Source organism: Hippichthys cyanospilos, chromosome 3 (genome assembly GCF_059441005.1).
Source record: "Hippichthys cyanospilos isolate Australia breed blue-spotted pipefish chromosome 3, RoL_Hcya_1.0, whole genome shotgun sequence".
NCBI classification, from domain to species: domain Eukaryota; kingdom Metazoa; phylum Chordata; class Actinopteri; order Syngnathiformes; family Syngnathidae; genus Hippichthys; species Hippichthys cyanospilos.
The window spans coordinates 8,003,927-8,030,741 of record NC_142371.1 but is presented as its reverse complement, the minus strand read 5'-3'; the positions used below and the strand labels follow the sequence as shown (position 1 = coordinate 8,030,741).

At 38.5% G+C, this 26,815-nt stretch overlaps 3 protein-coding genes and 1 long non-coding RNA gene across 7 annotated transcripts in view; 2 read left to right on the top strand and 2 right to left on the bottom strand.

The window, feature by feature from the left end:
• The window catches only part of tgfb2 (transforming growth factor, beta 2), a 37,880-nt gene extending 22,737 nt beyond the window's left edge, over positions 1 to 15,143 (bottom strand). Inside the window, exons 1-2 of one of the 3 annotated variants that reach the window (XM_088411626.1) lie at positions 15,094 to 15,143; positions 13,331 to 13,513 (exon numbers count right to left, since the gene is read on the bottom strand). In XM_088411626.1, coding sequence (XP_088267752.1) covers positions 13,331 to 13,513; positions 15,094 to 15,109 — 199 coding nt within the window. In that variant the 5' untranslated portion in view covers positions 15,110 to 15,143. Of the gene's footprint in view, positions 1 to 13,330; positions 14,335 to 15,093 lie in introns of those variants that run through there. The other 2 variants (XM_088411625.1, XM_088411624.1) reach the window with 2 other exon arrangements.
• On the top strand, positions 268 to 10,386 carry LOC148425642 (uncharacterized). Its single transcript, XR_015865225.1, has 4 exons — positions 268 to 310; positions 1,194 to 1,257; positions 1,383 to 1,520; positions 9,823 to 10,386. It is a non-coding gene; the product is annotated as an uncharacterized LOC148425642 (long non-coding RNA).
• A 114-nt stretch (positions 15,144 to 15,257) lies between the features above and the next one.
• Positions 15,258 to 18,861, bottom strand: rrp15 (ribosomal RNA processing 15 homolog). Of its 2 annotated transcripts, none has more exons than XM_088410783.1 (5): positions 18,803 to 18,861; positions 18,053 to 18,393; positions 16,521 to 16,618; positions 16,256 to 16,442; positions 15,258 to 16,119 (listed from the first exon to the last, which is right to left on the bottom strand). In XM_088410783.1, the coding sequence occupies exons 1-5, from the start codon at positions 18,846 to 18,848 to the stop codon at positions 15,979 to 15,981; spliced, it is 813 nt and encodes a 270-aa protein (XP_088266909.1). In that variant the 5' UTR covers positions 18,849 to 18,861; the 3' UTR covers positions 15,258 to 15,978. The 2 variants fall into 2 exon arrangements, with proteins under 2 accessions (XP_088266909.1, XP_088266910.1); XM_088410784.1 differs by having other exon boundaries at positions 18,053 to 18,363; positions 18,803 to 18,840.
• A 1,828-nt stretch (positions 18,862 to 20,689) lies between these two features.
• Positions 20,690 to 22,887, top strand: LOC148425639 (uncharacterized). Its single transcript, XM_088411620.1, has 2 exons — positions 20,690 to 20,834; positions 21,378 to 22,887. Exons 1-2 carry the CDS (start codon positions 20,813 to 20,815, stop codon positions 22,850 to 22,852), a joined length of 1,497 nt encoding a protein of 498 aa, XP_088267746.1. The 5' UTR covers positions 20,690 to 20,812; the 3' UTR covers positions 22,853 to 22,887.
• The last annotated feature ends 3,928 nt before the right edge of the window (positions 22,888 to 26,815 follow it).

The window sequence follows — 26,815 nt, the reverse complement described above, 5'->3', positions numbered from 1 at the left end:
AATCAGCTTGCCTCTAAATCAAGAAATACTCAAATTGATGTATTGATTTAACCTGAAGTGTAGATACTAATTTAGAACTCCACAGTAGCTGACTTGATTATTTGCACCGCACGAACCACCGTCAACTGAAAGTTACAGTATTTTCTGCATGAGGTTTCTTTTTTTTTAATATTTTCTAAGGTTTGTCATTTTACTGGTTTATAGCCAACTAATTTAACTTCACTCTTGACATGGTTGTGTGTGAACAAGAAGCTTCCGGGTCCTCATACAGGATCATCTCAACCCTACACTTGCAAATCCACATGCTCAGGTGAGTTCAATGACCACTCACACAGTAGGACATCTCAAGTACACACTATAAAACTTATTTAAAGAACCAGACTGCAATGACTCCGTCAGCACTATGCAGCAGGCACGTGGAAATATTTTGTAATTTATTTGACAGACCAAGCAAAAAAAAAAAAAAAAAAAGGCTGGCTAATGGTGACTTGTTTAGTGTTTTTGAGCTGTCAACCAACATACACAAGCATTAAGGATTATCGAAAGTACCGTATTTTCCGCACTATAAGGCATTAAGGATTATTGAAAGTACCGTATTTTCCGCACTATAAGGCGCACCTAAAAGACTTTAAAAAAAAAAAAAAAGCTGATGGTGCGCCTTATAATCAGGTGCATCTTATATATGGATCAATATTGCGATTGGGATTCGTAGATGGGGAATGAACTGATAAAGTAAGCTTTACCTGTTTCTTTTGTTTGTTTACAGTTGAACAAAGTTGCTCATATTGACATTGAGTTATTATGCTATTGAGAGTTTAGAGTTATTATTTGAGTTATTATTGTTATTACTTTGAGTATTACTATATTGTGATTGAAAAAGTTTTAAAACATGTCATTAATTGAGGGTGCGCCTTATAATCCGGTGCACCTTATATGTGGAAAAAGATTTAAAATGTCATTAATCGAGGGTGCGCCTTTTAATTCAGTGCACCTTATAGTGTGGAAAATACTGTAATAATACAATCGTTGGTCATCAGATTTACAAGAGATTACATTTGTCAAAAATATTTCCTGATGGGAATTTATTTTATACTTGCTTTTCGGTTTTTATTTTGAAAAGCTGGTCACGAGACAACTGTAAAATCTAGGTGTTAAAACACTTCAATTGACTAAACACCACATTACCTGCACAGGAATCAGTAGCATGGGTTTCACCAGAATGCTAATCACACCTGACCTACAACCCTGTTGAATGGGGTAAGATTTTTTTTTTCTGTCTGTTGCAAGTGGAATGATTGGCCAATGTCCTTCATGAGTGAATTTCATTTTTGTTCTGCTATCCTTTCTACACATTTAACAGCTGAATGTTTCATTTGGGTCAGGGGAGCCATTTCAAGTCAGCCTTTACCACAAAAGCTTCCGTGACTGGAAGCAAGCCATGGAATCTTATTAGGGCTTCTCTACCACATGAGAGGAACACCTGGCATGCTGAAGTATGAGCAAGGAAAGAAAACAAAAGGGTTGGTTATAGAATAGTTTAAAAAATACAAATCATATTTAATGTAGCTTTCTTCTCAAAGTGACGTCGAGATCTACCTACAGGGAACGTACATTTTTTTCGATGGACTTCAGATTCCATGTATATGATTCCTTTATTTTTCTTGATTATACTCTCCTTGTCGTCATAAAACCAAAACAAGCCATTTGTCAAATAACTGCAGCATCAAAATGTAAGAATAATCGTATGCCAAACCTATTTTAACGGTCCACAAAATATGATTCATGCAGGTGAATCATACCTAACCATACATCCCTTCCCTGAAATATTACTTTGTGCATACATATGGATGCAATGATGTTTCTTTAAATAGTTCCTTTGAGATTTTGTTAGGTTCTTGGAGAAATTAAGAAAAGACACTCACTCACTCACTCACTCACTCACTCACTCACTCACTCACTCACTCACTCACTCACTCACTCGTTCTAAATTCAGCAGGGATTTTTCAAAGAGACTGTTGCGTAATCTGAAGTTGAGTGGAGTGCTGGCACGGTCAGAAATTCTGCCCAAGATTTTCTGTCTGTGCATGCGTGCCGCAGCACAGCTGAGCATGTGCACCATGCACCCTCCTCCACCTGCACCTTCACTCCTTTTAACACTTTCATATCACAAAACATTTTACACTGCTACTGCTGTAAATAATGAGGTAGTTCTGAAAGTGAATTTGTTCATTTAACTCATTCTATCGCTCCTTTGCAACGCTCTACTATGCAAAGACACTTAAAGCCACATTGGAGGAGTAGTTCAAATGGCAGTAGTGTCCGGGAACACAAAGCTAGCTCTACTACAACCCTTTGCTGAAGTCTCTCACTCAGGCATACCCACAAGATCTTAAAATGGGCAACTTTTCTTGCAGCCAGCTTCGCCTTCAACTGGCAACGTTCTACAGAGTGAATGAGAAATACAGACAGTAAATCAAATTTCACAATTCAAGTATGCATTTTGCTTGCGGAAATTCAAAATAATTACTTAAGATGTAATCTGTAATCGATATAACAATGATTTGTCATGTCTCAAAACATCCATCATCATTGGTTCCAGTACAACAAACGCCAAACACTCATTCAAAAACTGTGGCTTTTTAACAAACTAAAACAATCTGATTCATGTTAATGCTTGTATAAATCTGCTTAATGAAACCCCAAGCTTGTTGGATAACAATTGCCATGGAATTACAACAGCATATAGAATAAACAAATATGAAAAAAAAACCCACATCATTAACTGGTTCTATATCCTACTCACTGCAAGCAGAGGCAGAGGCATGGCCAAATATTTTTCAGTATCTTATCTCACTGACAAAATGTGCGTGGTGACTAAAGGCGATCCTATACGTGCACACGACAACATTTTAAAAAAGTAGGTAAGTCACTAAAATTTGAGTCAGTATTAATTTATTATATAAGTATGAACATATTGTTTGCTCCATTTGTTCAGTGCCTATCAATTATATTTTGCCAAGCCAGCCCTACGAAAGAGAAAACTTTTTGCCCCCCCAACACGCTGACTGTAAATGAGATTATTATCTTTTAAAAAGTTTATAATTACACCTAAACCTGTTTCCTCTTTAACATTAACACAAGAAAAAAACAATATAAAGAAACTTTCAACAATTGATAAATATTTTTATTGTGTTTTTACAGGTTACAGCTTAGTCTAAAACAAAAAAAATAGCTAAGTGCATCAATGCGCGTGAGACTAAAAAAAAAAAAAAAAAAAGATAAAAATTATTATTTTATTGCAATTACACTTCACATGACAAAAACAAAGCATTTTTGAGTCCGCCCCACTATTTGAGAAGCACTGCTTTAATTTATTACCTGATTTAGATTTCTAGTAGGAGTTTCAACGAATAATCCATAATAGTTCTGCAGATCCCAAATGATCCATGAGTTTATCATTTATAATCACAAATACAACATGAAAGACCTTCTGTAAGCCATTTTACATAAAGAGTGCTCTCATAGAGAAAGCAACAACAAACAGTTGCAGAATGGTCAGCCTCCCTGAATGCAAAATATGTTTTATCTTTTCAAACAAGTATCTTAGAAGTTTTTTTTCCCCCCTTCATTTTCATCATGACCACACACCACTCATAGCACCATTAGGTGAAAGAAAACACATATTGGCTATCCCTCCAGCAATGAAACCTAGCTGAGACTGTTTGTGTTGTTTCATGTGTTTGGTTGTTTTTAAAAGCCTCCCTTTACAAACCAACAGCTGCCACATGACCGGGTTTATTTTGAGTGCAGTAAAGATAAAGCAGGGTTTTCACTCCAACTAACTAAACATGGTCAATCATGTACACACACCACATACTTTACACATCATAGTTTTGCCATTCAATGTTGTCATTGTGTATAGACTGCACAGATCATTCATTGGAAAAACGTTGCCTAATGTCAACGTCATGTGTGTATCAACATTTCAGGGGTGCTGCAAAATTTGAAAGTGTTCTGATATACAATGAAACAAAGGGTTTTTTGGTGTTTTTTTTTTTTTTAGCATACTATGCACACACGAATTCAATGATCCACCGATAAGCCATTGCACTTCCAAGGCAATTTATACTACTACGGTAGAAATTCTGCATGTCAGGGGATGGAATGGAAATAATATCACTATCTACAATCCATCTTTTTTTCCAAACCACTTTTTGAGGCAATCACGATTGATTGGGTTAGAGCAGTCATTCATAAAGCATTTCAAACTCATATTTCACTCTTGGCAATTTATAGCCAATTAATTGGACACAGTACACATACCCCTGTGAAATGACACCAAGATAAATCATTTTAAAAATAAACAACTGAGATAATGCGGTTAAACAAGCACACACACAGACCTTTAACTGGGAATAGGGCTCTGAGCAGGATTAATCAGTTACATTCAAAAGCATGAGCGTCGGCACACCATTTAAAATCCCTCCGATTAACCGCAATTGAAGTTCAGATGTTCTGGTAAGCTTTTCCTGATATTTTTGTAGTCAAGTCTATCTGTAAAAGCCATGATAAACAGAATACAGCCTCATCTCTAGTTATTTCAACGTGTGTACACCTGAGCTAGTGCATTTCCAGTTGATTATTTCTGCTTGCAATCGCTAAATCACTTTTTTTTTTTTTTTTTAAATACAGTGTATATTTCAGATAACACTAATGGTCTTGGTCTTTTTGACGTAAAACTGGGATATAGTGAAAAGCTGACCACACAAAAATGCTAAGGATAAGAATCTTGCCTTTCATTTAAATAATGTTCTAAGCGATGCAAGATAAATGTGATTACTTGAGGCGATACATAGTATCTGTTACTTGGTATGCCTCTATCGAGTTCCCACAGAGCATGTTTTAAAGGACAGGAAGTGTTTGTGCTTCGTGCTCAAGTCATACAGCTTCTCTGTAAACAAACGGTCCAGCCCAGGCTCTGGTTATAAATGCCTTGACTAACAACATGCTTTTGGAGCTAGATCAAATGGATCGGAATATTGGTGCACTGGTGTACACGCAAATTCCAGCATCATTTAAACCAGGGGTGTCTAAACATTTTGAAACGTGCTGAGGCGAAAATGTGTGGGGGCTGACCAGCGTCTAGTTAGTTTAATTTTTCACAACATTCCTTTCCAACCTAGTCACAGTTTAGCTCTAACCACAGCTGCTGGTATTCACCAGGTAACTCACCAAGCTCTTTTAACTGCAGGTTGAGTCGAAGAACTTGTGCCTAAAGCCAAGCCGTGGCAGATTTTTATTTTTTGGTCATTAATTTCCCTTATCTGTTCATCTGGTAGTAGGGACGTAATGATAACAGCATTATTGCCACATTAAAATTGCCACAATCATGTCACGGTATTAAAAGGAGCATACCCGCATCAAAACACTACTTTCTATCCAATTCCACCAATCACAGCATTGTCAGCTATCCTTTGTGCCGTTGAGCCAATACAAATGCATGACAATGAAAGCACTGACCTCGCCTATTTCTCTCACTGCTAAGTAGCAAAACAGAATATTGTGCATTTTTGGCAATATCATGAGCTTCATTATAGTAACGTTTTACACAGTAAAGTGAACTTTTCCTACCGCCAAACTACCCACAATATCATGATGATTACCGTATTGTGCAGTTCATGTTGTGATATCGCATTGGGATCATTGTTGGGCAAGTTATTTCAAAACTGTAGTAAATTATTTATTACTTATTACTGTTGTTTCAAAGTAATGAGTTACATGATAATATTACTGGATTTGAAATATAATGTATTACACTACTATTGCATTACTTTTATATTACTCTCATCACCATAACTACAAATCATTTTATCTGCAACACTCGTATCATAAACTTTTAAAGACAAGATACAAAAGCTTTTTTTTTTTTCTGGCATTTTAATCCCTTTATAACTTAGCTTCATAGCATAGTGATGCATTGTTACTTTTGTAGGCAAAAACATTGCATTTTACAATTTAAATGTTTATATTCAAATTCAAGTTCAGTCAGCTAGGTTAGGGACCTTTTTCAAAAATATATGGTTTCGGTGGGGCTAACGTTAACAGCTAGCCTACGTCGTTTCTGTATGCTTCTTCTTATTACATATTGACCAGAACAATTTATAGATTATTATTAATTCCATTTGTATGGTGACAATTAGCATTAGCTTACTTTGTCATTATGTAGTTGTGACATGAATCTAGCTGATAATGTTTCCAAATGGTGGTGAATCCACAGTGGAAAGCGGCAGCCTCTTGATGTCCAAGTGTCATCCCTCAGCGAGAGAGCTCGATCCTCCGCGTGTTTTGTTTTCTCTAACTTCTCGTTACTATGGTACCGCTCTCATTGGTTGGTCAAATTACTGGTCCTATTTCGCAAAACGGATAGCTCTTTAGGTGTCAAACACAAAGTGAACCTATCCATTACTGTATACAGTGCTTTTGTAAAGCATTACTCCCAACACTGATTGTGACGTTTGGATATAAATTTGATCTGATAGTCTCTTGATATTGACTTCCTTGAAAACAGCCATTGTTTATTTGTAAACAAGGCAGGCAGCTATATTCATATTTCAGTGAAAAAAAACACTCCAATTTCCTCTTTGCCTGGAATCAACAACCCTCTCACCTTTATTTTTCTTCACCACAGTCGCTGTTTTAGAAAGGGGCTGGAAAGGACCACATAAGTTTTATGCAGCGAGGGGTTCGCTTTGACACCTAAAAGGAATTTGAGTGGCGTGTTCAGAGCGGCACTATGTTCAGGATGCATTTCCGAAGTGTGGTCACAAGTCTGCCGTCATCTTCTAGTGGAATATAAAATAACTTCTTTGTACGTGTGTATTTTCTACTGTGGTTAACAGTGTTGACGGCCCACACATTATTAATTTTATATCAGAGGCTGCAAGCCATTGGAGATTTGAACTCAGGTCGCATTTGGCCCCCGGGCCTTACTTTGGACAAAACTGAATTTAATAGTAAAAAATAGCTAAAATAAATGCCAGTGGTGTTTTCATAGCATAATTCAAACTGTTAAAATTTTTGAGGATTGTGCAAAACTGCACTCTTACTTTCCCAATAAGAAGAAAAAAGATTGATGCTGCATTTTCCTAAAAAGACGAGGTCCGTGCCAGTGAAATTGGGAGGCTGTATTTTGTGCAACTATGGCTACGTACGTTTCTTTCCATGCAGATGTCATGAGGTCTTCAGATAGATTTTCTGGGCTTGTATGATAGTTTTGTTTACAGGAGATATTTTTAAATTGGATGGATAAGCAGTTCTGAGAACGGATGGACAATTTTTAAATTGTCCTACAAAAGTGGGTGGTGGCTCAATAACAAGGTGGAAACGTGGTTCCCAGCATGACACCCGTTAAGAACTATCCATTGAAAAGGCAAATTGTTTGAAGACTTGAAACTGCTCTGTTTTAGACATTCCCCAGAGATTGTATTTTTTTACTTGAGGTAGAACATTTGAGCATCTAAGGATGTCTTCATGGCATCAGCTCCTGGTAAGTTCAGAGATTCTGCATGATTGAATTAAAAGGGGCTCCAACCCAAGATTAGCATGTGCTTAACATTTTCCATTTGAGGGCTCTGCTGGGGGGGATATGTCAAGCTCTTCAAAAATCTTGACTAGAAAACACAACCCTGTAGAAAATAACCCTTAAAGCACACAATGATGATGAATGATATTTAAAAACTTGTCAGTTTTATGCAATTGTTCATGCAACGGACATAACCGCAACAATGTTTATAAATTGTTTAACCATAACCATGATGCACATTAAAACTGTTTAAACCGTTTCCACTGTAGTGTATTAAGAGCTAATGGTGAGCTAATTACTGCATTTGAATCCAGCTCACTAAATAATAACAGACAGTAACATGTGGTTGACATTTGCTTAGTAAATAAGCATACGGCTTTGGCTCACTATGGTCGCTGTGTCTTACAAACAGGGTTTCATTTGACTGTTTGAAATGTTGGCCTAGGTTTTTTTGGTGAACATTTTGAAAAAAAAAAAAAAAGATTTATAGTTGTGGGCAAACTATGTCAGAGACTGAAGCACCGATGAAGTGTGTAGTGTTTTTTAAGCGCATTTCCACGGCACTTCCAAAACACACAAAGGAATAAATCAGACAACTCGTATCATTACTAATTGTGGAAACTTTGGTTTTGAAAGGAGACAGTCAGTTCAGCAATGAGGAGAAGTCTGCTGGCCTAAAGGACCCATCAAGTTCTATCACAGTGTCCCACCGAACTACACTCTTCCTTTCTGTAGCGCTGTCCAACATTTGCTAGCTTTTTTGGGGGGGGAAACGTTAAAGCCCGGTTTCCTTGATAAATCATTGACTTTCCAAGGCTGTATCTAGGAAAATAATAAGGGTTTCTAATGTGTAGGTGCTATAATATATACATATATATATATATATATATATATATATATATATATATATAAAGTTATATACATAAAGTTCGTTTGAAATGCTATGTTGTAGAAGTGCACGATTGCTTTGGTCATCTTGATGACAGAAGACACTTGTTGGGATGTGATAAAATAACAGATGTTTTATAAATCATATAACATAGTCATTATAAAAAGTCATTTTCATATATGTCACATTATCACATGTTTGGCAGTCCTCAAATTGTTAGGGGAGCACGATGCGATGGGGGGGGTGGGTGCAAGCTTTGCTTTAGCTGAGTGAAGTGTAATTGCACATCCACAGCACTAGGCGTTGTATTGGGGCTCCCATTGTCAAAGTCTGTGCAGAATTTGCAAACTTTTTAAAGTGCCGTCAACATACTTTTTTATATGAGTCACATTTAAGAAAAGTCAGCACCATATTTTAGATCTTTAGGTTAAAATGTTTAAGGCAGGGGTTCTCAAATTTTTGGGGGTCCGGGACCCCTGTTTGGAAAGCAAATTTTCCAAGGAACCCCACTGTAAACGTTTGCAGAAACAAAACAAACAAAATCATTTATGCCATAACATAAGTGCCCTTTTTATTCACCAACATATTCAATTTGACAAGATTATTTGTTTTTTTTCAGCCATATTGAAGTTTACAAAATAAACATTGCAAATTGCACGCGTCCTCATAAACAAAACAACTGGGTACATTTTCCCCAAACGAATTGCTGTCCAACATTTAGTGACTAAATAATCAAGCTTTTTGATGATGAGGTGGATTACATGGGTTTATTTGACCAATTTTAAAATTATCAAATTTCTAAAAATATATTGAGCTGGTTGCTTTATTGAAGAGTCATGATTGCGTTCACAATTTATGTAAAATGAAATAAAATGAAATTAACAAAAATGTATATATATTTTTTAATTAATAATCAAAATTATTTCCACGGACCCCACTTTGAGAACCACTGATTTAAAGTATTGATGCTTCTGTGTTGATGTTCCCGATCAATTTACATTTATTATTATTTTGTGATTTTCTGTTGTTTGTTTTTTTTTCTAGTTTAAATAGGGATTTTCATTTTTTTTCTTATTTCAATCAGTTTGGTGCACTTCAAGTTTTTTTTTTTTCTGCTCCAGACTGACTTTTAACATGTACAACCTCTTTGAGAAGTAAAGTTAACATTTTATTGAAACTTTGATTTATATATATGTGTGTGTGTGAGTGTGTATATATATATATATATATATATATATATATATATATATATATATATATATATATATATATATATATATATATATATATATATATATATATATATATATATATATATATATATATATATGTGTGTGTGTGTGTTTTTCAGGAACCAGGAAAAAAATAGAATCCGCAGTCAGAAGTTGCATATGAAAGGTCAAGACAAACAAGCACAAACAGATCTGATCTTCCTCCTCCTCAGATCATGCTTTGTTGATTTCTGCCAACCCGGACTGGTCACCTACGATCATGGCACTCTATGACTCCCTAACCCCGACAACACAGGCTCACCTTTCGTTTGCCCGCCAGAAACCATCAAAGCCTCCATGTGACAACAATGATTAGTCGGTGAAGTCAGGAAGCATTGCAGGGATGCACAGTGTGGACAAACTACAACATGTGCTGTAGTACACTTTGATGATTTCACAAACTGTATCAATGGTTCTATCAAGCTAGCATTATGAGGGTTGTCTTCCCCAAAAACAAAACCTGCATCACCAGTCAAATACAGTATATTTGATGGACCAAAGTGATTACACCCCATCATTGTTCTTGATATATGCAAGTGTTTCTCCAATAGTGGGGCGGGCCCCTCTGAGGGGGTGCGATGTTATGCCAAGGGGAAAGACTGTGTTTTTGTCATTTGTAGTGTAATTGAAATGAAATAAACATAGCTGTCTTTTTTTTTTTTTTTAGTTTCAGGCATGATTGATGCACTTCTTTTTCTGTTTTAGTCCAAGCTGTGCGCGTATAAACACTGTAAAAATTAATTAACAGTAGTTGAAAGTTGATTTATATTGCTTTTTTGTTTGTTAACGTGTGTTTTGCTTCGTGATGTGATGGCAATAAAAAGAGAGTCGCGAGGAGGAGTAAAGCTAGCTGGTATCAACCACTGCCGCGTACTATGGCCATTGCATTGATGTCCACATATTAAATGTATTATTTAGTATGCTTATTTTCAAGCTGGCCTTTGCAACACACCGTTGTGATGTGACATTATTGTATTTCCTTGCGTACGGCATAGTTAAACTGAATCAGACAATAAGTGCATTTTTGTACTTATTCAATTTAGAAAATAGACTGAGGCATTTTATAGCAATTCTGAATAGGAATAAATGATTCTTTTGAGAAGTTTTTTTTTTTTTTTTTTTGGCACACCTCCGGTCCTAAAAGCTTGTGCCTACCAGCTGTCTGGCTGTCTTTTTGGGAGTTGCCAACAAAAACTGTTTCATAACAGACTTCGGTGTTCATGAAATCAGATAGTTCCCAAGGGACATTTAGAACACCGGGGGACACACAGGCCTTAACAAACAGTCTTTCTGCCCGCACTTATGTTCACACTTACAGAGAGACACAGTGTCAAGCAGCCAAGACTGTAACAACAGCGTTTACTGCTGGGCGGTAAGCTGTAATAAATGATTATATGTTGTGTTTAGTTTGAAAAACGGTGTGGCACGAACCACTTTAATCATAAATTAATTAAAGGAAACATTTTTGTGTGATATTTTCGTTCACTTGTTTAATTAAGGACTGATTTAAAAAAAAAAAAAAATCCTGGTCATGTGTCACATTTGCCTGACCACAAATAGCAAGAGTTTGAGGGACAACATTGTTTTTGTATATAACCATGGTACAAAATCATTTAACTCTTACAATAAGTAACAAGTTTAAGACAGTACAGAGAGCCCCCCCAACTGATTGTATTTCTTCTAGAAAAATGAAACAGTGACATCACTGTGACATCGTAGTGTTTACTTTATCACAGTTAACAAAGCAGCTGGAGAACCACAAAGACCTTATGTAACCTGAACAATTTCTACTGACAAGTTAACATTTGAGTGTAAAAATGGTTGGAATTCCCCTTTTGGTTGTGATTTCAGTATTACAGACCTTGTGCAATATTGGTTTGCTAAGAAGACACTGGGCTCTTGTGAACGCACAGGGAAAGAATCAGAAATTGTATAAGCATAGACTGATAAGCATGTGTGGGGATGACGTTCCATCAAATGAGTTGCATACAGTCTGTTGGGTTTCAATACTAGACAGCACCTCCAACTACGCCGAGCGCAGCCAGCACAGTCTTTTTGTTCAACAGTTCTGAAAAGCTGTTAGTGAGCCAAACGCTATGACCTCTGAGGACTGGCAACCAACCAAATAAGGCTGATGTCCCTGAAGGAGTAGCTGCATGATCTTTCTTCGGTAAGCATCTGTCTCTGAATGTGAAAATCTGGCCAGTGTCACCAGTTCACATGAATGGCAATCCATTTTAGCTCCTTCCCTCCCTTTAGTATTATTTATACCTGTTAATGCTTTCCTGACTTGCCTTGGATCCAGACCCAATTGCCTCATATTTGAGGTATTTACACAGCAGAAAGAGCTGAGAATGACATTAAAAGCAAAAGGGCATTCGGAATGTCATGCTAGTTTATTTTGGTTTCAGTTCTTGTGCTCACATTTCCATTGTATTTAGTGGTGTTGTATCTTTATGTCAAATCAATACAAGAAAAAAATTGTGTTAACCCTTTGGAATACCAGATTTTTGCAAGAGTTTCAAATAGTTACTCAAGTGTTGTCATCATACATGCATTTATAATGATTTATCCAAATAAGAAAGCGGCGTTACAAACAAACCATGCACATTGACAAACTTTGCTTTGGTTTTATTATCAACTGCGCTGACCTCAGTCTTGTTTTGAAAATTGTATGACCATTACAATATGAATTGCCTGAACAATTATTTATGGCCTCATGACTTTGGTCAGGATGGTTCTGGAACAGACTATTTATACTTCCAGTGTGAAAAGGTGTATCAAAATCAATGCAAATCATACACATACCAGTACATATAACCACCATGGGCTGCATTTGCTCTCAGGTGTTAGTGCTCAAAGTATGCTGTGAGGCAAAATAATAATAATATTGGAATGGTTTTGTGTGAGAACTACAAAATTGGCAAACGGCTTTTTATTTGCTTCTTGTAGTAGGCAGACAAATTACTCAATTGAAGATTGAAGTAGTCATCAACAGCTCATGCCGCGCATGGGGAGGAGGGTTGGTTTTGGTCACTGAAGCATAGCCAAGTACTTTTTGTGTAGCGCTTTCGTGAAAACTTACACTGTCCTGACAGCAACACTGCCATTATACCATCGCTGAATGTTGAGAGATATTTGTTTGAAGTGACTGTGGACAGCGCCAAAAGCCATATTTCGATTGCTCATGACTGCACAACATACTGTCGTGTAATATCTTGCCTTAAAAATCACATGAGCACACATTTTGAAGCCTTTCAACTCCAACATTCATTATGCAGGCAAAGGAGGACTTGTCACCATCCCGCTAACTGAATGCCAAAATGAAAGCAAACAGCTTCCGGAGAAGATGTGTGTGTGTTTGTTGGGCTGTCGCAAAACCCCTTTCCACCATCAAGGATATTTGATGAGGTTGAGGTCAGGACTGTATGCAGGCCAAGTTCTTCCACTCCACAATCATCCACCTACGCCTTTATGCTTCCTCAAATTGTTTCTTCATTTCGAGGGAATTTTGGGGTGTAACCAAAACCTGACATATTAGTTTCTCTCATTAATGTCTCGATATTTTTGCATATGAAACGCACTTACTTTCAGATGGATAGATGGGCTGCATTTCTATCTTGTGTACCTCCTTGGCGTAATACTCCTCCTCACTCCGCTGCCGCTCGCACGTTGCCGCACGTTCATTGGCCTTCTCTTGCAGTAGATCCCGTGTACTGTTATAAATGGCTACGATGTCCCTGGACACGTCCTCGGGCTCGGGGAAGTCCTCTGGAGGACCGGTGAGCTTGAGTTTGCTCAAGATCTGTCCGCGGACAGCCTCGATGCGCTTCTTCTTGAATTGCTCCATGTCCAATACGCTGCACGTGGACAAACTGAGCGCAACATTAACTAAATCCAAAGTGAGGAGAAGGCTGACAAAGCACAGGTTCATCTTTTTCTCGAGCGGTGAAACTATACTAATAAAAAGGAAGATTCACTATGGTGACTTAAAAGACACAAGAATCCACATTTTAGGGACAAAAATCTAAAGCTCGTGACCGCATTTGCGCGCAGGAGTCAACACCTTAATGAATATTTTAAACGCGTTTCATAAATAAGCGGATATAGCGTGCGTAAAAGTGCAGCCAGTTGGCTGTATTTCTGTTTGTCGCCATAAAACCGGTCAAAAGTTTGTGACTGAAAACAAGGATGAAAAGCATCAGTTGTATCTGGTCGAGTGTGTTGGTTGTTGGTGTGAAGCACACCTTCACCACATCAGAGGGCTCGCTCCATCGCAGCTTCCAAAAGTGGAATTTTGTAGCCACAGCGAGCCTGCAGAGACGCCAAGGCAGCTCTTGTGTCAAAATGTGTCAAAATGAACGATCAAACCCCGAATGTATAATTCCAGTTTGTTCAAGTGAAGCGTCCTAATGTACCGGTCTGGTCCCACGCAAAAAAATCCACACAAACAGTGAAGTTGCACCTTCCGATCCGCTAAGAAACAACTGATGATCTTCCTCCTGTTTGCACGTCCTCCTCACCCCATCTACAGCACGTTTTGGATCGCTTGCCAGGCAGCGGACCTCTGTGGCCACTTGGATGATATTTATAAGCGAGCGATTATACCACGTGTGTGCGCCCCCCCAACTCCCACCCGCGCTTCAGTCAGCGTTGCGATCGTCAGTTGGAAAGCTGAGATTTATTTGTATTTATATTTTCGATGCACTACCTGCGACGTTAGAAATTATTACTGATCTGAAGCGTCGTCACACAAGTTTAAGCAAACTCTTGCTCAAGACTAGAAACACATCATTAAAGCGACCAATCTTCCTTGCAGTAACCTATAAGGTGTTTTGTTTAGCTTCGATGCGGTATTTGGTATTTGGGGGGAATTATCTTTTGGCATTTTATGTAAAGCCGCCTTACGGCTCATATATTTAGGTGGTCAACGAGTGCCTGTTTCGGAGGTGCTACTGCATTGGAGTAAAGTTTCAAATATTAATCCACCAGAGCAAGTTCACAAAATTATAAATGAGAGTGAACTTTTGAGACAAGGTGCAGTTTTGAATAAATATTATTAAAGGAAAAGGCAGGTCAAATAATTTCTCTGCGGTTCTATGCACCATCACAACAAAGCATTCTAAATACTATTGCGCCAAGGGAATATGAATTAAATCGAAAAGGAATGCTCCGCAACCACAGTAGGATCACAACAGTGTGTTTAGACTACCGGGAATGCATAGAACATATACAAAAGAAAAAAAAAATCCCTTCCATTTTAAGTCACATGTCGTTGGTGACTGAGGCGTCATAAATTCTTGTGTCCTTGGACGATTTGCGTCAAAGTGCCAGGATAAAAGGTAGCATACCACAATGGCGGGCCATGACAGACGCATATCCTGCATAGTGCAGACACCCTGACTCGCTGCTTTCCACCTTCCTCTGCTGATAACACAGTGCAAATATTTCCCCAGGTTGTGACGACAACATAAACCAGACACAGGAAGCTCAAGAGTAAAACAAGTCAGCAAAATTGATGGTGCCACATCAATATACTCTTATTTAAAATACATCAAATTTCAGAGTTGTCTTAGATATCATTAAACTTTCCCTTCATAGATTCTTCTTTGTTGTAGTGTGTGGTTTGGCATTTGACAAAGATTCTTCAAAGAAAGGTCAGCAAACGCTTAAAATGTGATAAGCCAGAAGAAACGCTGTCATGTGTCCTCACTGGAAACTGTGGACATTTGAGTTTAGCAAATATAGCATACTCAGAAATTGCACTTTTAGTGAGCAAAACTGCTTTTTAATTTTGGTAGCACTGTACAAAAGTGATATTTACACAGGTTACACAACATTAAAATCTGTACAGAAACCTAGTCACAAACATTCTTTGAAAGTTGTTGCTGAACAAAAGCAGCTCTGTGGTTGATTGGTACGCCATCGGCTAAAAAAAATACCGTATATTGTATTGGATTTGTGGAAGTGTTTTGTTTTTTTTTTCTTTGTTTTGCCCTATTTGACCTGGCGCTCTCATATCAACCAAGGACAGCATTTCTGGAACTCCTCAATCCTTTCTGAGCAGGCCCCAATCCGATGAAGAATTTCCCATTATTTTTCATTCACAGAACCAAGTAGAGATAAGTAGCTCCCTGAAGTAAACACTGCCCCCTGCTGACGTCGCTGTCACCTTGCTGTGTGTTATGGTCTGAACCAAACCGCAATCGACCTTAAGTCTCTTGTTAAGTATGGTGTTAATTGTCATATTTTCCACCTTCACCACTTCCAGTATGTACTTTGTCCTCTTCATCTTTATCCCAGTCTTTCATGGTCGCTCCCATCATAAAATCGTCCCTGAGGACACGCCATGCTGGTTTCTCCTCCACCTCAGTACACTATAGAGATGAAAGGAAACACTGTCATATTTGGATTATGACCATACCTTTTGTTCATAGGGAAAATATAAGATACTTACATTTTTGTCCCTCTGAAAAGTCGCATAAGAAACAAACAAACAAAAAACCCACTTACATCCTTTTCTATCTTGACTGAGACTGTGGCGCCACCTTCTGTTTTCCTTAGTACATCGATGAAGTCTCTTTTGGAAACTGAGGAAAGTATTTTTGCCTTCTTTCTCTCTGAGCTACCAGCCTCCTTCACCTTGCTGTCAATGTCCTTCTGGTGCTTTCTCACCGCATTGAATAGCTGCACGACTCCTCTGGAAAAATAAACAACATGAGAAGACTTTACACTTACTTTCAGTGTTACAACACACAAAATATCCAGTTTAAATCACCTCGTGGCCGTTCTCTGCAGAGCCTTTTCAACCTCCCGGTCCTTCACAAGATCAGGTTTCACCCTGCACATCATCTCCCATGCTCGTTTCTTGTCAGTCTGATGGACACGAAAAGCAAGCACATTAAGGTTAGCAGTGCCGGTTGAAAACTTCCGCCATCAAGACAAAGACCAAGATCGGCAAAAATTGACCCTTCAAAATTCTATTTAGTATTTGCAGCTGTGCAATATGTTAGAACTGCTGATTGAACCAAATGTATACATGTTTTATTTTAGTTGATACCAGATTCCATCCTGAATATTAATGGCACAAAAACATACAAAGAAAGGACAACAAGATAAAGGGTTTTTCAACTGCTATTTCGGTTTTTATCATCTGTAGTCAAAAACACATCTTAACTTATTATTCTTTTTATGTATCAATTTTTTAATGCTTATCAGTGGTTGGGCTGTGGGGGCAGCTGCTTTAGCAGCGAAGTCCAAACTTGGCCCAGCTACTCCTGGAGGTGCCTAAGGCAATTCCAGGCTCAACCTCATTACATATCTGGTATCTTGTGCCTTCCTGCCTCAACCCACAGCTCTTGATCACAGATGAGGGTTGGAGCATAGATCGACCGGTAAATCCTTCTTCAATATGACAGACTGGTACAGAGTCCAATTCGCATCGCACGGCGCACTGGTCCAAAGTTCATCTCTCACTCCATCCTTCCCTCAGTCGTGAACAAGACTCTGGGATACTTGAACTCCTCCACTTGGGAAGAAAGGGCAATCCACTCTTTTCTGACTGAGGACCGGGGTGTCAGATTTTGAGGTGCTGATCTTCATCGCCACTGCTTCACAGTCGGCTACGTACCGCACCAACGATTGTTGGAGATTATGGCTTGATGAAGCCAACAGCACCACATCATCCACAAAATGCAACGATGAAACACCCAGCCCACCAAACCAGAACCTCTCAACGCATCATCTGCGCTGGGAAATTCTGTCCATGAAGGTAATGAATAGAATCCAAACAAGGGGCAGCCTTGGTGGTGTCCAACTCTCACTAGAAACGAATCCAACTTACTGACGGCATTGCGACCTAAATTCTGACATCGGTGGTATGGATCAAACAGCCTGTATCATGGGGTTGTGGAGCCAATATTCATGAAACAGCCCACACAGAACTCACCAAGGGACACAGTTGAACGCTTTCTCCAAATCCACAAAAGCCTTACACAAATTAATATAGGTTAAGTATAACCTATAATTAAGCAAAACTGCATCTCATACTATCATACTTGTATTTTAATAGAAATGTTCTTTTTGATAACGTCAGTCTTGATGAGAATATTTTCCTATGTCTTCACATATGTGACGTATTTGTTTATTTTTAAAAGTGTTAACTGTTTGAATATTAAAAGACTTAGAAAAATAATCAGTCAGGTGCTCAGAGTTTACGTTCAACAATGGGCAGCTAGTTTTAGCCGACAATTAATTCTACCTAGCTGGAATGATCACAATAACTACTTTTACAAGCATTTTGATAATTACCTGTTGTTTCTTCTCTAACTGCTCCTTCCTTTCTTTTGCCTTCACCTTGTCCAGCGCTTTGTTTTTCACTAAGATTGTGTTTTTGCTTTTGAGCGTTTGCTTCCCCAAAATCTTGGCCATCGCATCTGCCCAGCCAGCATTGGCATTGCCTTCCTCCTCTTCCTGACCTCCATCTTCATTCTCAGCATCGTCTCCGTCATTTTCTCCATCAACAATTCCGTCAGATTCTCCATCAGACGACATATGGTCATCGCACTCTCCATCTGAGTTGTTCAGCTCATTTGTGTCTTCCAAAGAAGACTCAGCATCTTCTGTCACGTAAGAAACAGCTTTAATCTCATCTGGAAAAAAAAAAAAACAAAACATCTAATTAAACAATCAGGTTCATACTATAAAAATGTTTCAAATGACTGACGCGATTTCTATAAGGTAATCGAGAAAATAAAACATAACGGGATCGGACTAAAACAAAAAAAAAGTACTACTTAGATTGCCGTTAAGGACTGAAATAGAAAATTACAAATACTGAAAAGTCATGTTAAGACTATACATAGTAAATACATTGTCATAATTAAACGGTGAATAGGTCAAGGGATGTTCCAACTCCATTTTACACACAAAATCACACGTCTAATTCCCCCTCCCAAAAAAAATTGACAACAAAAATACAAGTGTTAATGCTGTATCACAATAAACTAAAACACTGAAAAATTAATTGAAAAACACCACGCCGAAGATTCAAATAATTACCATTATCTTCCATGGTATGCACACGTTTACCCAGTGCAGCAGCCATGTTGGAGTAACAAAAAAAATGGTTCCGTAAACCACCATGAGTGCAAGTAACGATGATGATGGTTCCTTTCTTAATGTTCCGAGGTAGAATCGTCCTGCATTCATATCTCCCCCCCAGTTTTTCTTTTTTTGTGTGTACTGAATAATTTATTAAGTAAGACTATACTCAACAATAAAAGGTGGCTCGTATAAAACATAATTATTCCATCGTACAAATAGTTGAGTGTTATTTGTCGACTAGGGTTGCTAGGAGACCCAACTTCCTGTTTCTCGAGAAGTGACGTTAAATGTACACACACACGCACGCACACGCACGCACACGCACAAATTGTTAAATTCTCTGTTAGTGGGGCTGTTATCCTCTAATAATATTATGAAATATAGTGACTAGTATAGTTTTTCATCGGTCCCCCACCCAGTGACAGTCACTGTGTGAGACTCTCCTATGGTGACCCCCCCCCCCCCCCCCCCCCCACACACACACACACACACACACACACACATACACAACCCAAAATAAGGAAAAAAAAAATCATGTTCGAGATGCTCATAGACATCATGCAAGACAGTGGCACTGTACTTACAATTAACCTCACGTCAAAAAATTCAAGTTGTACTTCTGCCCCCACCCATATAATACAGTCATACTTGAGATGTTAAGCATGAAGCTGTATACATACAGTACCTGTATCCTCGTTTCCCATCTTATTATTTCCTTTTCTTTCAAGATTAGGTATCCTTGTGAGCACTATTTTCATTTTCCTTGTTGGTAGCTTTCCGCACCACATACACTCATGTTCCCATGTTCACCTTTATTTTATTGGCTGTAGCACTTGTGGATATTCCTGAGAGGACTCCATGAACTGTCTTTTTTGTAATCATGGCTATCTCTTGCATGCATCTCCCAGTTTTTCTGCAGACTTGCAATGCTATGCTCATTTTTATTCTTCGTCATCTTATCACCCACATTTTCACATTCCTCTGCCGTCAATCTTTATCTTATTTTACTTGACCTCATCTGTCATCTTTCCCTCCATCTATCACAAGCTCGTTTCCAGTTATGATACTTTCTTCTGGTATCTCCTGTAAGTGACTGAAGAAGAAGCATCTTGTCCTGAATTGTAGATTCATACTTAAAGGGACAATGTGTAATATTTAGAGAGATTAATTTTAAATCCCCACTACACAATTCAATAAAATGAAAATACATGTCTTTTCAACATTTGTTTATATACCTATCATCATAGTCCAGTAATATCTTAATAATATTACATGATAAGCGCCGCTAAAATGGTGACTGCCATTTATATATGTCTTATATATATATATATATATATATATATATATATATATATATATATATATATATATATATATATATATATATATATATATATATATATATATATATATATATATATATATATAGTTATGAATCTATGTGAGTGTGTGCACGCTTACACACAGACATGCGTACACACAACACATTACCTAAGAGTTCAAACACCTTAGGAATATAGCATGAAATAAATCACTCATCGGTGGTTGAAATGCAAAACCTCCTATTTGCAGGATTTTCAGATTGGGCAAATTTTCATTTCTGCAAATTGCTCTTTGCCACAAAACACCACATTTCTTTTAATTTTGAGATCTGGTGTTTCGGCCATCGTTATGAGTGTCTATTATTTGTCATAGATCCTCTTTCATAAAGTTGAATGATGTTGAAAAAGAATCAAAATGTGTCAAAAACTCACATGCTCGGATGATGCAGAACATGCACAACGAAAGGAACTAAACCGGTATTGCATAGCGATTCTGGCGATTATAGCATGTGGGTCCCTGCTGGGCGTGTTCTTAAGATGCATTATTAACAGAAGACAAACTGTCTAGAGGCTAGTCAGGGACTAATCTAGAAAAAGGTGGACAGGTTTAGAGGATTCCCTCTTTTGTCTTCTGCTCAACAATATGATGACGAAGAAAAAAATCAGTAAGTACATCATCTGACTAAATTTGTCAGCTATGAATTTTAAAATCAAGTTTTGATGACCTGTGATGTTTTTCTTTTTGGGTTTAGCAAATGAGCTGTTTGTCTCTTTCTGCTTGAAGTTTGTTCCTTTCTTTAAAGCCCAAATTCAGTTGTAACAGAATAGTTTTGAAAACGTGACATGTCCACAACTATTAACACAGTGTGGCGGAGGATGTGACAAAGAGCAACATGGGCTATTTGCTGGTTAAACCTGATCAACCAGTCTTGCTGGACTGCACGGTATGACTGCTGGCGAAAGAAGTCCCAGATTCTTCCAACAATGTTGGCACGATTAAAGAAAATAATCATTAAACTGTTCTGAGAAAACATGTGAACGATTGTATAAACAAACCCGCTTGATCAGATATTTGTTATTTTTTATGGGACACTATTCACAGAACGATAGCAGAGCTCTGCTCACTCACCCTAAATCTAATGGTAATTTTTCATATTTTAGGGTAGTTTGTTGGTTTAAAAAAAAAACTTTTGTTTACATCCTTTTAGGGGAAGCGGCTATCGGTTTTGCACTGGGAGCAGTAGGCGGCTCCATAATGGGAGCCACAGAAGAGCCCATCGACAGGACTCTGGCTGCAATGACCACAACGACTCAACTGAAACCACTCATCGAAGATATCAGGACAGTGGGTGCTCTTGGACTTGGGACTCTTATGGGAGCTTCTGCACTGACCATCGCCATGACTTCGGTTGTAGCCGGTGTCATCCTGGCGGCGGTGGTAGCGTCAGTGTTCGTCACCACAAGGAACTGTGGGAAAACTCAGACAAACTACGCAAACCTATGGGCAAACGCAGGACTTGCTGGTGCCCTTGGAACCACACTCAGTGGCGCCACACTAGGTTTTCTGATTGAAATAATTGTGAATCATTTTGGCATGATTGGCCTTCTGTGTGCACTGACCATATTCAGCATCATCAAGCCACCTCTGCGCTTTCTATTTAACATCGTCTGGGAACAAGGTGAGGCCTATTGCGCTCATGGGTCTGTGGTGTGGGAGGAAGAAAGGAAAGAGTTAGATATTTCCGATTTAGAGCAGAGAGAAAGGGTGGCTGTGCAAATAGAAGAGAGGATAATGACAATAAATAATGGGAGGGACACCACTGATGCCAAGGACATGACGACATGGGCCACCGAGCGGAAGCTGCGAGAAGGACTCGAGAGGAAGAAGACGGAGGCCGAAGAAGCGGAGGTCAAACAACGAAGCCTCCAAGACTGGATCAAAACTGTGATGATTAAATATGTGGACTTTCTGGCTTTTTCGGGAATTCCAATGACTGTGGTTGCTGTTGTAACATCGGCATTTGGCCTATCTGGGTACGGGGGTCACCATTTTGTGTTCATTGCACTTGTAGCTTTAGTAGCAATCATTGGCTATTTGATCCTGAAGTCATCCGATTTTAAGTTCTGGATGTTGATAGGATGCATGGGAATGCTAGCAACATTCGTGATTGCCATGCTCACCGTACAAGCCGGACAGGAGATCGCAAAGAGTTCCGTGAATCAGAAGGGACAATCGCAGAACGGAAATGTTAAAAGATTGGCTGAAAGCATGAGCCGTTCCTCCCAAGAAGCTTTGAAGACAGCAATCATTGCGGCAAAACTTTGCCAGCTGAGTTTGGGAGCCACAGTTGGGGGGCCCCTGGTAAGACACGCAGCTGGAGGGGCTAAAGTCATTGTCGGGGCTGCAATTATTTCTCTACTTTTACTAGCTGGGGTGGAGATTTTATCCCCAGTCCTGGGCAAGGGAGGGACAGCTGGGGCACTCCTGGGGGTGGTGGGAACTTCTGGGGTGTCTTTGGGGGCAGTGGCAGCCATGGCTGCACAGTGTTCTTCATGGCCACGTACCTCTGGAGCTGTAGCAGGTGTCATTATTGGCACGTTAGCCGTTGGTGATTTACATATTGCTATGATGGGAGTACAACTTTTTATTGCCTACATCTTCGCTATGACTAATGCTTTCTAAAGCATAACATGTTCAATAAATGGTCACCTGTGCTACGACGTGCAGTATGGTGATACAACTTTTCATGCATGCAAGTTTCCAATGTTATAATCCATTTTTAGTAAATTGTCCTACAAATAATGCTTTAAGCTTTAAATACACTTGAACAAGTTACCCACTTAACATTCACTATGTCGTTTGGGGACAGATATTAAGTACTCAGTAGAGAAGCTGAACAGTACTACAGGATTTTCAAAGAAAACCTTACATCCAAACATACATTTACAATTACATTGTTGTTGATGAAACTCATTGGTAAAGTTAGAAGCTGCAATAGCTAGAAAAGATTCAATCATATTGGTTGCAATTTTAATTTAGCGCGACAGCACTTTTATACCTTTGAGGAATATCTTTCATGAATTTATCACGTTGTTTTGCGTGTTTAAAGCAACACCAACATTGAGATTAAGATTCTGTCTTGCAAAAATGTGAATGAACCCCCCCCCCAAAAAAAACAAAACAAAAACAAAACAACAACAGTGTGTCAAAAAAGAGTAAATGCAAGTTTTGTTTGGGTTGTTTTTCGAAGAAACATGTTTCTTCCTGGGTTTTATTTTTGCTCTCAGTGGCATACATTTAGTACACTATTAATACATACAGAATCTGAATCAGAGCAATGTAAAATGGGTTGTACTCACTGGTTATATATTTCAGCATACTTGCACAATTTAATGCAGCACAGCGGACGAAAGTGCTCAGTATTTATTTAGTTGAAGAGCACTCAAACCAGACCATAAAGTGCGTCATACATTGACCCACGTCTTCATAATTTAGAACTGCACAGTTTTTGATCATTCTTTGCACTTACAGTATTTTCAGCAATTATTTTCAAACATGTATAAAGTATCTAGAAGCACCTTCCATGTGTCAGATACAGAAAAGATTCACGTAAACTGCAGATGTTTAACTCCTCTCATTAGTTTTATTTTTTGTGGTTGTGAATTGAGGGAAAAAAATGTCAAAATGTTTATTGCGCTAACAGCATATTTTGTTAATAAATAACAAGAAAGATTATGCCATATACCAACCAGGGATTTATTCTTTTAGTCTTCCCAAATCATATTACATATGTAAACTATGGTGGCCCTGAAATGCAAATCACACAAAAAAGAAAAAAACAAAAACAAAATACACCTCACAAGACTGAACACAAGAACAGAGGAGCACCCAAGACAAAAAAGCATGCAAGAAAAAAACCCGCACAAAAGTGTGTGAACTCACTGCTGATTGGACGACAGGGGGCAACTTGATTGGATGTCCACAGCATAGGGCAGAACACAACAATCCTGTGTCACATTTTTTTTTCTCGTTTTAAAAATGAGCGCTACAGCAATTCAAACATTGTTGCCGTTATCAAAGAATTGTGGCCCTGTCACATTGCTTCACAAGAGCCAGTCAAAACAGGCGTATGCAAATTCCAAATTCAAAAGATTTATTGTCATATGTATAGTTGTACCCATGCATCCATCCATTTTCTATAGCCACTTATCCCCACAGGGGTCGCAGGCTTGCTGGCGCCTATCTCAGCTGGCTTTGGGCAGTAAGCGGGGGACACCCAGAAGTGGTTGCCAGCCAATCGCAGGGCTCACAGAGACGAAAGACCAATCACGCGCCCAATCTAGTATTTCCAATTTACCTGCCATACATGTTTTTGGGGAGTGGGAGAGTGCCCCGAGAGAACCCACGCGGGCTCGGGGAGAACATGCAAACTTCTCACAGGAAGGCCGGAGCCAGGTGGATTTGAACCGGGACCTTTGAACTGTGAGGCGAGCCGCCTGTATAGTTGTACCATACAATGAAATTCTTATTCTGTTAACTTCCCGAGCAGCAGACTACATTCCATAATTGAGCAATAAATATATAGCGATAAACAACAAACAGAGACAATAGTGCTAATAATGTAGTGCAGAATATCATGTAGTGCAAAAAAAAAAGTGCCATTATTGTACAAAGCAGCATCAATGTCTTCAAGTAGCAATGTGTTTTAACCATCCGTGTTCGGATCTGTGCTCAGATTTGATATCTCAACGTACTGTAATGGTTTCAAGTCCCGCTGTTGTCATCTATTTATTTTTTTGTTTTTTCTTCCGACGTTTACAATTTCTCGCAGACAATCAGTAGTTGAGAAGCAACTGCTTTGTTTCACGTATTTAACAGAGCAGTTAGGTGCAAGGTGTTTTTTTTTTTTCTTTCGTGTGCTTTTTTTCCCCCCCTGCATGCTTACGTGCTTCTCTCTTGTAAGGTGTTTTTTGATATTTATTTGCAATTACGTTTTTTCGTTTTCTTAGTTAATGTTTTTGGGATTTGCTCACCAGACTGCTTAGACTTGTCTTTGTACCGTTGTTCACCACTGAAGGGCAGTGTATACTGGAAAGTGCTACAGCACACAGTATTGGCTTTGCTTATCTCAGGCAGTCACTTGATGAGTGCTGGCCTCCGCGTTCAATTCTGAATGGATGCAAGGTCACAGAGATAAATCCATTTGAATTGTGATGTGTAAGCTTGTTTTGTTTAGCCTTCTAAAGCTATTTCATTTACTAATTTGTAGAACTGATTAAATCTAACTCTGTAACAGCAATTTCAATCCACACATTCTTTTTTCATTTCCATGACTTTTCAGCAGGTAAAATATAAACGATCATTCACATAAACATTTTTATGAATATTTTCCCCTGCATTGGATAACATTGTGAAATGTAACACCTTAAGTTTACATAATAGTGCCACTTAAGGAATACAGTGCCTTGCATAAGGGCACCGAGGCAAAAATTCCCTCTGTTTGTCTGTTAAAAGTTGGCTAATATATGATTGCATGCTCAAGCGCATTCATAATTTGAAAATGTAAACAGCAATTCATGGAAATTGGAATATTATTGTTGATTTGGCTGTTGTGTTCATTATTCTTTCCTTCCAGTTGATCAACCACTCTATTATGTTTCTCTTTCTGTCTACAGCCAATATGTTTGAGATTCTTAGCTTTTTTCTTTTGCATTTTTGGGGTGATTCTCATATATTTTGATTGCTCCAGTGGTCTAGTTATGGATGATGCAATTGCTCGTCTCTCAGGCTTAATCTCTGGTCTTCCTATTTCCTGTTCTGCAATGTTTGAGGGGAGATGGTCCAAATCCACCCCCGTCTTTCCCACGCAGCCCCCATTTGGTCTGCCTGAGGTCAGTGTGGGTCAGCACCCTTCTGCCATCTGCCATCATTCACAGAAGAATCCACAAAGGAAAACACAAAAAATGCTGAGTTATACACGTGTCTTTTAAATGTCTGTGATCAGCATGCCAAAACGTTTACAACAGTGACTGAGCGTTACAACCCCATCCCTTTGAAGAGCGCAACGCAATGGTGGACATCAATCGTGCATTTCTGGAGTAACAACCAGCATGTACCATATTAGAATAGAATAGAATAGAATAGAATAGAATAGAATAGAATAGAATAGAATAGAATACCTTTATTACCTTTGTTAAGATGATGAATAAGAAATAATGCAATAAAAAATTATAAATATAATGGTATAAACAATATAGAATGAAACTCATGGTTTACCACGAAACTTTTTTATATTTATGATCTACATTGCTAGGTAGTATTTGTCAAAGGTAACACCTTTAAGAAGCTTTATGAACATATAGGGAAGCCAATATCATTGACATATCAACCATAGTTTAACGATCCAAAATGTTATGAACTTTTGGGTAATTATGGTATTCAAACTAATATACATACCATGGCATCAATCCATCACCACAACAACCCTATATCAAGGGCAACCATGCATGTGCATTTTTTAGCCCAACAATCCGTCAAATCCTTGGACTGAGAACTACATGCTCGGTTTCTATTTTTCTTTTTCTTGGATTTCTATTGTATATCATTTCATTTCCCTTTGCAGCAGTGCCTACCCCATTTACTGCA

What these genes read in the sequence shown, in the direction of transcription:
- rrp15 (XM_088410783.1), bottom strand. Translation starts at nt 18,848, where the DNA reads ATGGCTGCTGCACTGGGTAAACGTGTGCATACCATGGAAGATAATG. An exon ending in GCATACCATGGAAGATAATG is followed by an intron (nt 18,394 to 18,802) that starts GTAATTATTTGA and finishes TTTTTTTTCCAG; the next exon opens with ATGAGATTAAAGCTGTTTCT. An exon ending in AGTTAGAGAAGAAACAACAG is followed by an intron (nt 16,619 to 18,052) that starts GTAATTATCAAA and finishes CGTGTCCATCAG; the next exon opens with ACTGACAAGAAACGAGCATG.
- LOC148425639 (XM_088411620.1), top strand. Translation starts at nt 20,813, where the DNA reads ATGATGACGAAGAAAAAAATCA. An exon ending in GATGACGAAGAAAAAAATCA is followed by an intron (nt 20,835 to 21,377) that starts GTAAGTACATCA and finishes ACATCCTTTTAG; the next exon opens with GGGAAGCGGCTATCGGTTTT.